This window comes from Rhinichthys klamathensis, unplaced genomic scaffold, assembly GCF_029890125.1.
Source record: "Rhinichthys klamathensis goyatoka isolate OS25496 unplaced genomic scaffold, OSU_Roscu_1.1 h1tg000196l_1, whole genome shotgun sequence".
NCBI classification, from domain to species: domain Eukaryota; kingdom Metazoa; phylum Chordata; class Actinopteri; order Cypriniformes; family Leuciscidae; genus Rhinichthys; species Rhinichthys klamathensis.
Genome location: NW_026606722.1, coordinates 9,384,176 through 9,398,016, shown reverse-complemented (window position 1 = coordinate 9,398,016; position 13,841 = coordinate 9,384,176). Strand labels below are relative to the sequence as shown.

At 38.5% G+C, this 13,841-nt stretch overlaps 1 protein-coding gene across 1 annotated transcript in view; it reads right to left on the bottom strand.

The window, feature by feature from the left end:
• extl3 (exostosin-like glycosyltransferase 3) overlaps positions 1–13,841 on the bottom strand; it is a 34,205-nt gene that overhangs the window by 5,666 nt on the left and 14,698 nt on the right. The window contains exons 2-3 of the mRNA XM_056262865.1: positions 2,156–4,730; positions 1,339–1,466 (exon numbers count right to left, since the gene is read on the bottom strand). Coding sequence (XP_056118840.1) covers positions 1,339–1,466; positions 2,156–4,297 — 2,270 coding nt within the window. The 5' untranslated portion in view covers positions 4,298–4,730. The remainder of the gene's footprint in view (positions 1–1,338; positions 1,467–2,155; positions 4,731–13,841) is intronic.

Sequence of the window (13,841 nt, the reverse complement as noted above, 5' to 3'; positions counted from 1 at the left end):
TGAATAGCATTTGCCAAACAAAGCCCTTTAATAGAGTAACTGAATACATAGGCTATAAAACTATAAAAGATCTCACAAAAAAACAGACCATAATACCAGAACACCAGTCATATTAACATTGCTCAGAAATGGCAGCATCTTTTGCGTTATAATGCACACTTCAAGTACTAAGAAAAAATCTGATAATCAATCATCCTGACCAATTCCCTAATGTTTATAGACACAACATTAGTGTTCAACATGTAAAGATCCCCGACGTGACCCTTTTTACCCCAAAACAAACATATAATAAACAGAGCAATTCCAATAGGCTCCTCTCACCATCGGTGCTCGAGACCTAATAAACCAGCTCAACCTAAATCAAATCTCCCATTATCTGCTCCTCTGACCAATGTCTAAACATGTAAACAAACAAGGAGATACACAGGAGTGAAGGAGAGCGTTTTCTTTAACTGTCTTGGACTTTATCAGATCAGATACTTTAAATTCCTCAAACTGACAACTGAATCTGCAGCTGTGGGCTTAAACTCTCTGAATGCAGAAACCCTGCAGGAACACACCACAGAAGCAGTGTGAAATATTTTTGGACAAATACATTTAAAACGGGCATATAGATGTTATTGTGCATTTGAAAACACATTTTTCAAATCTTTGGATCACACTAAAAATGGTATTCTTAAAATGCACAGACTGAGGCGGAAAAAAAGATCAGCTTACAATGTCTCTCCAATAGAAATATTTTTATTTCCTTGCTTTATAAAACAGAATTTATTTAGAGTAACAAAATAGTAGTGACAGTGAAAACTTTTTATTTTTATTTTTTACGTTTCACATTCTTTTCTAATAATATAAAGGACAAATAATTACTTCAAAAAGATAAAACAACATAACATTTCTTTAAAAGAGGAATAATGGGAACTATCTGATACAAATAAAAGCAAAAATATCTCTAAATATGTCTTTTCAAAAGGGGGAAAATATCTGCAATATTTTTAGGCATTGCTTTTTCAGGGTGTAATGTTTTACCAATCAACAATTATAATAAAACAATTAAAATAGTACCCATTAAACATTATGGCAGGGCGATTTAGCACAAAATAAAAAAAGTATCTCTCAATATTTTCAGCCTTTTGACTATATTCAGTATATATATTTTAATACTGGTGTATTTGCTTTGAAATGGCCAAAAGGTGGATAAAAAATGTGAACAGCCAAAGTAGATTCAAAGTGTTTCATGCAAGAAACTGGCCAAATAAAAGTGACTTGGCATTCTTTATAATCGCCCACTCCTATTAAACATACTATTGTTATATGATCTTGGTATCACAAAAATCTCACCTGAACCCAAACATAATTTCATCGTGTCGAAGATGGGCATCATCATCAATAGACAAAATAGCCTCAGTCTCGACTGCATCCCAGGGAAGGAAGCGATTGTTTAAGCTGTTTTTCTCTGTGCGTACCACCTGCAAAGAAAAAGCCTATCTGTCAACATGCCATATTGTGAATGACTGCTGAGGTAGAACATGGCATTATTACGAGGTTTTACTGGGCCAGCCAGATATATAACCTTATAAAACCAACAAATGCCAATCAAAACAACTTAATACTTCTGGAAAGCATTTTTGATGACTTTGTATGTTTAAAATTTAAAATGGCTCTTAGTTTCCAACCATGTATCCATAATTAAAGATGCTCAATTTCAAAGTTCCAAATTACTTCTCAAAGACACAAAGAGAATAAGAAACTTGGGGAACTTCGGCATTCTATTTGGGATTTCATTTCAAAGTATAACCTTACTATGGGCTTAATACAGCACTGTTTCCTTTAATATCACCAGAACTAATTTGGCTTTCTGCCCTAGAGACATGAAAGCTATGCTTCAAAGACAGCAGAGAGAGCAGACCAAATCTACAGTAGAATGCAATGCTTGTGAGGTTATATCACATTTAAGCCTTTGAGAATTCAAACTAATAACAGGCTTAACAAAAATGTTCTCACTGAGTGGTGCCTGCCCGTGCAAAACTTGCCACCATGATGGGAAGGGTGCTATGCATTTCCAGGGTGTTTCAGGTGGTTACTAGCTGATTGCTTACTGGCCCAGTAAAAAGAAATGACTATAAGAAATATGATTAAAAAAATACTGAATGCTTACCACAATAGGTAGACCAATGTCTGGCCAGAGCAGATCATCAGAAGGTGGTTTGGGGGAATTCCACACAACCACCACTTTGTTGAGATAAGGAAGACCATTAAGTCTTTCCAGTGAGTTCATAAGAACCTCCTCCCGTTCATAAGTAAGCATGACCACAGTGAACTGCTCCCGTGGGACGTTACCTCCTAGAGCGGCCTGAAACTCTTTACCAGATCCCCCAGAACCACCACCGATAGGACGAAAACCAGTCCCCGACCCCAGAAACTTGGCCTCTGAAGGAAGTACAGGGTCCAAGGGAGTATGTGGGAATAGATGGAAAGGGCCAGGTGCACGATTCCAGGTGCGGTAAACATCAGCAGCTGTGTAGGTAAAGTTACGCAAGAAGCGTGGCGAAGCATAAGGGGGCTCTACTTCAACAGGCCCTAGATCGAGGTCACCATTGTCAGCCATGTTAGCATCGGTTCCTGCCAACTTTCCAGCTTTGTGAGGAATCTCCTGGGCAGGCTCCTCACGTATGGGTGCTGCTGGTATCTGGATGCTGGTTCGTACACTAGCCAGGATGGTGCTGAATATGCTCTCTGACGTGGAGAAGTACGTCTCCCAAAGAAACCGACCCTGCCGTCGCATGGCCAGAAGATCATTGTCTGAGATGCTACGCAACAGAAAGTGCAGCTCCGTAATGCGAGGCTTGGGTACCATAATGACTGCCTCACTCCAGCGTATGAGGTGATGGTAGGGCAACTTTGAGTGGTCGCCAAGCACCACCGGTATTGCCCCAACTTCCAAAGCCTCAAAAAGTCTCATGCTACAGCCAGCAGATGCCACCAACTGGCCATCACCTGGAGATATCACCAGGGCAAATGTAGAAACCTTCAGTACCTCTAAACGATCCTCTCGCTCGCCACACAATGCCCACTCTGTTGGTAAACTTGTCTTGGGCTGATTCTTGCAAGTGAACTCAACAAGAACCTGGTCTAGGTGACTGTCCTGTACAGCTTTAAGTGTGCCAATAATGCGATCATCATAGTCAGCTGGTGGATCCCCTTCCATTTCCTCCTCAAAAGACTGTGGTGGGGCTTCAAGCAAGCTGCTCCTCAAAGACTCAACCTTTTCTCCCTGAAAGGTGAAGAGGTACTTCCTCTTGACAGGGACTTGCGGAGGCACCTCTAGGAAGTTTGGCTCAGAGAGAGCGTGGACTAGAGGAGACACCACCATGTCGAAACCTTCTCTATATTGACGTTCAAAAAAGGTAGACTGTGCCACTGCTGCTCGTCCTGTGCTCACATTGTACAGGAAGTTCTGCGTCAGAGACTTTCTAGAAAGATGGACAAGCAAGTGGTTGTGGCCATCCAACCTCCAATACGGCAAAGCCTTGAGCTGCTTTTCAAGGTCAGAAGGTAAAGCAGGGGGAGAGGAAGGTGATTCTTGTATTTCCCCAACAAGCACTATGTACAGACAGGCAATGTTTGGATTATTGGTGACATATACACTGCTTTTGACGGATGATGCGAAGGCTTGTTTGACAAGAGGGTCCAACTTCTCACCCCAAGGATATGATCCTGTGTCATAAACATAGACAGGGAAGCCAGATGTAAGTGGACATCTAGCGTAATCGAAACAAGAATGCAAACGACAGCTTTGGGCCGACTTGGGTGGAGGGTATCCAGGATCATCCTTGTCTGGTAAAAGTCTAACTGGCAACGACAGTTTTGGCTGGTTTTGTGCCATAAGTTCCTTGTAAGAGTGCTCTGTCTGGCTGATGACATTTTTGAGTTGTAGCAAGTCTTGTTTGTGTGCGTCAATACTACGTTTACAAGCCTCGATGCGTAGGTTGAGTCGGGCTATCTCGCCATTGAGCTCTTGCCGCTTTGACTCAAGCTGAAGTAGTTCCTCGCTGACAGATTCCCGTATACGACACAGATCTTGCACATGCTTTGCTTCACACAGCTCTCCTCCAGGTCTTGGCCCAAAAATGCGCTTATCTGGTCCCCCTGCTTCATCTATTGTGGTGAGGTAGTAATGTGCAATGAGAGGGAAGAAGACCAGGATGAAAAAGAGCATGAAACTGAGCCACGTGAGCCGTACTCGCCGCAGAACCCATGGCTGGCCGTTGTTCCCGATGATGCCTCCACTTCGCTGCATTGTGAAAATATCACTCTCCTTCGAACCAGATACGTGAATGCAGCTGTTGAAGAGATTCAGCTGCCATAATGCAACTTCATCTGTACACTTTGAGTTTCCAGAGTTTGTAACTTGTGTGTCCTTGTTTTAATTGGGAGTTCTAATAAAAGGAAATTTCATCTTTCTCGTGACAGAATGATATCGTCCATAAACAAGGTCTTGTGTGTGGTATGATGTATGTTAAAACTGAAACTATCCAAGAGAAGAAGGAGAGTCCCAGACAGCAGTAAAAACTGAGTGCCCTTGATGGAGATCAGCAATGGAGGCATGGCTGATCTTCATTTTTCTTTGTGGCATCATACTCCGGTCACTCTTCCATAGTTGGGACTCATAAATTGGCCAAAGTGTGCCATGAACTCTTGGAGATACTGCATGCCATCCAACTTCATTCTATCTGTAAAACAGAGAGCAAGTATCAGTTATTTGCACATAGAACAGAACATGCATCAGAACTAGGAGTGTAACGAAACACTTATGTCACGATTCGATACATATCACGATACTGAACTCACGATACAATATTATTGCGATACTCTAAGACATATGGTAAAAAGTTAACAAAAAATTAACTGTAAAATGCTACATTTGGTATTACATTGGGTGTGGAAATGAAGGTTTAGGCTTGGACTTAGACTATTGCTGATAACCCAATGCAGAGGACAATAGTGACACCAGAATCAAAATATTCATGATTCTGAAGCTGAAAATACAAATTTATTTCAGACGAATATGCTTGCACTCTGTCACTGACTAGATATATTTAAAATAATGTAGGCCACTTTTTACTAGTACAGACATCTGGCATTATCAGGACCCACAAATATTCCCCCATTGCATTATATTCAACATTATATATAGTAGTTTAATGTAGTACTGACACTGAAAAAATTACTATTCACATAGTCATTTATTATTTTGGGTGAACCATACACAATGCATATTGTCACTACCCACATTACATATTGTTGCGCTTTTGTATTGCGATATAGTGTGACACGATATATTGTTACACCCCTACTAATTACGCATTCCGAAAATTAACTGTCAGAGTTCTCTGTATCACCTCTTGAATAGTCTGCCACTATAATTCAAGTATGCATGTGAAATATCTACTCTAGGACAACACGCTTGCAATGTGCTGGTCAAGCATTCATGCCTATATTTGTTTCTGGCCTAAGAGATTCTCTGGCCAAATCGCAGTTCTAATTAGCGATTACATTATGGAATTGGCAGGAGATGTTTTTTACACAGGGTGCCACAAAAAACAGTTCGCACCCATTTGTTAGATTCTAAACCAACTGGCAGCGCTCAGAATGACCTCACAGGCTTGTCCTATTCACTGAACACATTATCTGGTATGCTGACAGCTAGCTTCAAGCATTAGCAGCTGTTCTAAAGCAAACTCACAGAGCAAACACGCCATAAGGCATGCGTACAGGGAAAAAAAAACACATGTGAATCGCCTCAAGTGACTGTCTCTGCTAGATTTGCACATGTAGCCATCAGTAAAAGCCATGCAAGATTTCAGAGAGCTTCATTATCTCTGGATGAGAGGACATGCGGGATGTTTTCCCCTTAATGGAACAGATTGTCACATGGCCACTGATCCTGCAGAAGGGAAGAGATGCACAATCACACGCTACTGTCACACCACAGCCTGGCTCATATACTGTATTGATCATCCAAAACTCAGAAATCAAAACAAAAATCTATAGTGTACATTAAGATAAGCCTATACTAGGACAATACAATGACATGACAGTCTCCACATTACAAACTAAAGTGGCATTAAGGAGCTAATGTTGCATCAGAGAAGCAGAGAACCAGCAAGGATGCATTGGAATTTGTTTACCATCCATACAAAAATTACACATTAGTGCCCTTCAAAGCATGGTACATTGAAAACAGTATGGATCATATGTATATGTTGGCCATTAGCTGGCATTTTCTATTCTACATACAAAAACAAAAAAAAACACCTATGCCCTTTTTCATCACCAGCGTAGTTCATACATTTTTTTCCATGTACTTTTTACATTTGTAGTACTTTACAAATTGGGATTAAGCACAAGTCTGATCTCCATTGCTACTTAAAGACTACCAGGCCTTGTGAGAAGAAGGAGCACCCTGCTCTCCTCAGATTAATTACTCTAGATCTCCAGAGAAACGTTAAAGTGATGAGAGACAGACACTAAGGGACAAATTGGGGCTGATAAAACACTTACCCTCTGAAGACCTGAAGTGGATAATCATTCATTGTGACCTTTCCTTGTAAAGCTCCATTATTTCACATCCTTACACTGCTGTATGTGTTGTTATTTGTGGTTGTTCACCAGACTAATAGCATATGATTGTCATGTACTAAAAAAAAAGAGCATATAAACTCTAGAACATAAAGGCTCTGTGTTTATGTTATGCAATAGGCAAAAAAAAGGGTTAATATTCCATTACCAATTTAGGCCATTTCCCCTCTCTTGAGAGTTCAGATTCAGTCTGCTCGATTACATAGAGGATATTTTCATTAGCATCACATTAAACACTATCCTAAAGAATTCATCATTAAATCCTGAAATACAAGTATTTTATTTACAAATATCATGTGTGCAAATAATGCAATTCAAAGCAATCAATATTTATAAATATATAAACATCAGAAGTTACCTTAATATGTGCACTGTTCAAAATTCAATACTTTTATTTAGCAAGGAGGCATTAGGCCTAAATGTTTTCTGAAGTTTGGGCCACCACAAGAAAAAATTACATTTTAAAACCATTCAAATAGAAAACAGTTTTTTTATTGTAATCATATTTCACAATATTACTGTTTTGTTTATTTTGATCTAATAAATGCAGCCTTGGTGAGACTTTTCAAAAACAAAACAAAAAAATCTTACTGACCCCAAACTTTTAAACTGTAGTGTATATGCATTAGAAGCAATACAGATGTTTAGCTTTACTTAGCTATTCCAAAAAAAAAAAACACCACGTTCAACAGCAGAAAAATAAAATCTGTTTAATTAAAGTGTCAGAGAGAAAAGGATCAAAAATTAAATGACTGCTTTGCTGTAAGAAACTTTGACTAATGTAGGGGGGAAGCCACAAAATGTAGTAGTGTTTTAGTTTTATTTTGGCTGATCTCTATTCCGGACTTGCACACAAACTGCATTGCAATCATTTCCCAAAATGTCATTTATGTGGAAATGTTACGAAGTCTGTAAACAGGACGTTAACACAGGCCAGAGACGGGGACACGCCAAAGACGGACGCAATGAAGAGAACACAGACGCAGCAGCAGAGCAAACACTGTACCAGGCAGCAATGTTCGCAATGCTCAAAATATGAGAAGAAAAATATACATATTAAATTAGGGGTGGAATTTATATTAATGTATCTCTGAAGGGAACTAACTGTCTTTCGATGGCATTTTCTTTTCCTCTTACCTCTCTATAAATGAGTGTTTATAAGCACAGCTCTGCTTTGTATCCAAAGAAACCACTGCTGTTCTTATAAGCGCCACCTACTGTTAGAGAGAGACAATTTGCATTTTCATTCAGTGAGTCCGTCTGCTGTTTTTGTTTTGTGCAGGTGTGTCTTATGTAGCATAATTTCACAGCTCTAAAGTCGTCAGACCATTATGTTTTACATTTTATTTTAAATCTTGAGATTTTACAAATCTGAAAAAAACAACTGATCATGCTACATGTGTGGAGCAACTTTGTTTGGATTGTGATTAAAATGCAGTGGTTGCCTCCAATTTCAATGGCTACAGATATTTTTTGTTTAAGGCTAGTTTGCCTTAAACTAGCCTTAGAGTAAATAAACAATACATTTTATTAAAGAAAAAAAGAATATTGGCAACCGGTATCATAATCGGCCAATTTGCTTGTAAAAAATAAATAAATAAAAAATCGGTTCATCACTAAAGTGACAACAGCCTAATAAACCTAGTGCTGTATAACTTTAATTGTAGATTATTTATTTTTTACAATGAAAACGATCCAGTGTTATTTTATTTTGATTACTTTATTCGATTTCTGTAGCATTTCTTACCTGAATACAACTGTTAGACATGCCTAAAAAACTTAAAGCACTGTTTATTTCATTTGTATCTGAATTCTATTGTATTTATTTGTGCTACTACTTGTAATTTGTTTTTGTTCTCATTTTATTACTGTATGTTTACTTATGTCTTTTTTGTGAATTCAATTCAAAGTTTGAAATCAAGCTTCCTTGTGCTGTGTGTAAGCTATTGCGATAAAATTACACTACTGAAAAAACACAAATAGATTTTCAATATGGGATAATATTAAAAAGGTTTTTCCCTGTGGTATCGAAAATGGTATTGATATTTTCAAGACATTATATCGAAGTTAGAAATTTCAGTATTCCAATGTAGAATATGGGCCTTTTAAAGCAGAATAGTTTTCCCCCATGTGGGTACGCAAGACCCAGCATGCCTGAGTTTGGTCTCTGTTAATCGCCCGGCCATTATCATGAAACTGGAGGTGTTCTGAAGAACTTCTTCACACTGACCTGTGATCAGGTCCAGAAAGTTTCTCTGGAATAAAAACTCTCCATCTAATCCTCACACGGCCTCTGGGTTGTGAAGGCAAAGCAAATTTACCACAAGCCAATATTTGACCAGTTTTGTAAATGGAAGGATTTTTTCTCAGTCTGGCCACGGCTGAGTAGCAGCAAATACGGATGAAAGCTGGAAATTATGGATCCCTTATTATCAGTGTGAGCATATTTTATGCAGCACTGACATTTCCCGACAACAGAGTAGCCAATTTTCTCTGAGCGAAATTTGCTTTGAAGGCAAGAGTCCAAGAAGCACCAGTGTAAATACAAAAAAAAGGAAACGTTCTGTACTTTAATAAAATATCACTCCCCACCAGCATACCACAGGAAAACTTTGCTTTCCTTCTCTCTTCCTCTTTTTCCACTTCCTTTCCAGCTGAAATGAATGTTGCATCAGCAAAAACAGACACCAAAAGGTATGTTCAATAAGGCAAACCATCAATATTATTATTTCTAATGTTAAGGTTAGTAATTTGAAAAAACCCTTACACTACTAAATATTAAACTACATAACAAAAATAACTCTTAGCAAATGCATAGTAGCGCCCTGGCAACAGCCAAGCACTTTGATGGTGAGTTTTACACTGTTATAAAATGTAGAGCTATCTGTGCATTTTGCATGAACCTGAAATGGCTTTAAAAATGCAAAGTTAATGTTTCCCAACGTCTCAATGAATCTTTATCAAATGTTCTGTCAGGAGTTGTTGCTCGACATCTAATGGCAATTTTACACTGCAAAGGTAAAGGTAAAACCAGCAATGCAAGTTTTAGAGGAGCTCCCCCGACAAATCTCGCGAGAATGACGACATGCTTTACGGCAACGACGTCACACACATCAACAACGACGTCACACACATCAACAACAACATTTGAAGCACAAAGACACTTGCGCGCATTTCAGACGTGATACTCGACGATGGAAAAAGCAAAGAAAATGCGTTTGGAAGAGACTAGGAAAAGGAAAAGAGAATCTGACCGCATGAGGAACCGGACAAGAGTCCCACTCGGTCGGGCTTTCACTCGTTGGCGCGAGCTAAAAAGCAGCACTGGAAATGCTGACCTGGCGATCTTGTTGATGGACTAGTAAGTAAATCTTTCTAAGTTTGTGTGCATTTTATTTTGTGATTTCACCGGAATGAATAGAGAGTCTCCGCAACGGCGATAGATTGAAGCGCGCGTCCGAGTGAAGACTGCGCGCGCGCCGCCACAAGAGACACTATGTATCCATGACACTGATAGCAGCGGACACGAGCGCTCAGCTTTAGGGCTGCAACAAACGATTATTTTGATAATCGATTAATCTAACGATTATTAGAACGATTAATCGACTAATCGTCGATTATTTTGCAGACTAATCAGTAAGTTTGGAACGATTATTCAGCTTTTCCAATTAGTTAAAACATTGAGTTATACATATTCTAACTATAATATAAAAAAAGAAAATCACTTCAGCTTTTGAAATAGTTGTTTTAATGAACTTTGAGCCAACTAAACAGGTCATTCTCTTTAAGTTTTCAGATTTCGGTCCAACTCAAATCACACACAAATGCTCTCTAAGCATTGTTTAATAGGCCCACTGCTTTTCTTAGAACTGAAACAGAAAAAGGGACATTTACTTCAGGACACAAAGAATGGCAAAATATTAATCTGCAAACAATTATTATAATTATAAAATTACAATCTTTTTTTACATGACAATTGAGCTGACAGAGACGTTCTCATTCACCTTTTAATTTATAGTATGATAAAGTAACTGCCATGATATTCTTCCTATATCATAGGAAGGATATAACATCTCGTTTTGTAAGTATTCATGATTATTGAACAAAATACAGGCAAGTGATAAGACTAGCCTATAATAATACCTAATATACTAATAGTGTTACAATAATAAAAACAGCCCTGACTCCTAAGCTCGATCAAGCTTTATTCTATGCAAAATAAGTCATCACATTACTGTAATTATATTACTATTGATAATATTATTACTATTATTAGTAGTATTGCATTCTCTAATAAAGAGAGATTTACCGCTGGTTAGTAAGCTCCAGCTGGAGAACACTCACTTCTCACCGGCTCCTCTTTTGCCGGGATGTTTCCTCTTGCACTCCAACATGCATGTTGTGCTTTTTCACGGGAGAAAAGCAAGTTCCGCCTTGCATGTATTGCACACGACAGCATTCTTGATTTGAAGTTTTGTGAAACTTTCCCAAACCTAAACCTTGCTAGTTCGGATTCGTTTGCACTGTCATAATTCGCGCTGTTTTCTCTTCTACCGCAATAGCATTTGTAAGGGCTGCACTACACTCTAGCGCTACAGCGCCGTAGCGGTCAAATCGCGATATTGCAGGCCCTTACATTAGGTCACGTGAGATCAAACGACTACTCGACAACAAAGATATTTGTCGACAAATTTTTATTGTCGACGTTGTCGACTAATCGTTGCAGCCCTACTCAGCTTGAGTTCAAAAACACATTTTAGCGCTAGATCTCTTATTTAAAGGCACACTATGCAAGATTTGTACCTTAATATAACAGCTTCAAAGGGGTATCAGGCCGTGAGTGCAGAGAACAGTCTATGGCAGACGCTCTGCGTGAGTGGCATTTACGACAGTAACATTAAATACAAGTACTCCACAGCGACTCTAGGGGTCGCTGTTTGACAAAAACGGAATTCCTGCATAGTGTGCCTTTAATGCAGCTCAGAGGTGGTATAAATGCACTTACACAGCAATTTCAACTGTATACGTTGACACTAGGGGCTAAGGTCTGTCAGATCAGGCATATTTTGGTCTAACTTTTATGCAGCATTATGTCTTTAAAGAAGCCTAAGTAACATATTGCATAACACTCTTACTTAATTTATCACCTCAGATTTCATACCAAGGCAAAATGAAATTGAAGACTGTATAAAATAACTCAGCTCAGCAAAGCAGCATTCGGCGCACAATTTAACTAGGGCAAGCTTTTAGCTGGATCGATGTTCTACATAAAGCAGTTTAAAAATCAGACAGATGTTGAGCTGCACTTTGGGACATTTTCTCCGGGCAGGAAAGATTTGGCAGTACTTTTTCTCCCAGATGATCTTCAAAACTCCATCAATGAGTCACTCATTTCCTAATGCACTGCTGAAACAATATAGACCACTGAGATAATACAGCCCGTCTCATTGAATTATCTTAGATGCATTCTTCTGCATGATGTCAATATGAAGTTAAGTAGAGTAAAATGCAAAAAGTTACAATACATTAAGTAAATGAATACTGTGAAGCTACACGGTGACATTTTAAAGCATTCCCTTCATTTTCCCTCCCATACTTTTTCGATCTAAAAAGTTGAAAGTAATAAGTTCTAAATGTTCTTTTATTACTGGTGAAAAACTTCAGTTTTATGGTCAATAGATCTTCTTCCCCTGTCATCAATAAAAAGGAAAGCTGCGCTGCTAACATTATATTGGCAGGGAGGGAAAAATAAACTCAGTATTGAAGTCCTCTGACCTAGAAACACCTGGTTCACACATCTTATCTGCTCTTCTACGGAAAAGTCAAGCTCCTAAAGTATTTCAGTGGAAAATAAAACAGCTGTGTTTAATTAACTTATGCTTGATCTATCAGAACATTCTGCGCTGAATTCAACATTAGTAAAATATCCTAGACAGGGATAGACAAAGGTTTTGGCTCACAAGCCACAGATTGGGCTTTAAATAGTACATGGAGAGCGCACACAGTATAATTCCCTTTGAGATATTCTCTGTCGATTGGTTCCACTTTAAATCTATTTCTTGCTCAGACTGGACGCCTCAGAAATCTTGCCAGATGACCATGCATGGATAGTTTTCTTTGTCTAGCATGCGCTAACAGGTCCCACTGTGAGACCTCCTACAGTGGGCTTTAGGCGCATTTGCATCGTGTTTGCACTGTCAGTGTTAGCAAGAAATTCAACTCTAATTTCTATCCGTTTCACCCTGATTTGGTGCACACGCCCAATGTCTTCCTTCGGGCAACACACAATCCCAAAAGGCCACCTGTATTTCAGCCTGACGAAATAACATTCCTGTTATGAAATCGAGTCGTCAGAGTGATTCGTAGAGACGAGGCAAAGTCTGGCTTCTAACAATGATATTTTTTTTAGTCTAAGAACGACGTTACAGCCCATTACACTTTTGCAAATATATATACAATGTATAAATGTTAAGGATATCTATTTATATTAAAAGGACACAAATATTATAACTAAAAGTTAAAAATTAGCCTTAAAGTTAATCATCTGGTTACATTATGCTAATAAAATGTACTTATGCCACAATGTTAAAAGGCTTAATGGTCCTAAAAATAGGTTCATTATCAAAAGAGGCCACAGCTCCAAAGCTGTTTACCACAAACAAAGAAGCAAACGCCCCATTAGATAGAAGATAACGTCTTCCATAGACAATTATCTACTGCGCATAGCAACACAAAACAAGCGAGAGTTACACTGAAATCGTCCTCCACCTGAAATCTTTATTTTTTTAAATATACTTTTCATTCTGTCTCGTATTGCTTTGGGGACATCCTAACAGTCTTACATGAAGCAAGGTGAGGCGTTTTCTACAATGAAAGACTGCTGCATGCTTTGCATACTTCTGCTCTGCGCTAAAGGTATGTACTTTGCAGGGAATGTGAGTTAATAACAAGACAGTCCAGCAGTATTGGGACACACTTCCACATCATTAAATTCCATCTTGATACCACTTTGGAATTACATGCATAATTAGACAGGAATGTAGATTAAGAACTTGAAATTTAAGAAGATGAATTTAAAATGGGACCTATTATGCATAATTCACATAAATTTATTAAACATAAATGTGTGTCGACAGTGTGTTACACAACCACCCTATAATGGTAAAATTCCACCCACTCCTTTTTTTTTTTTTAATATTCCC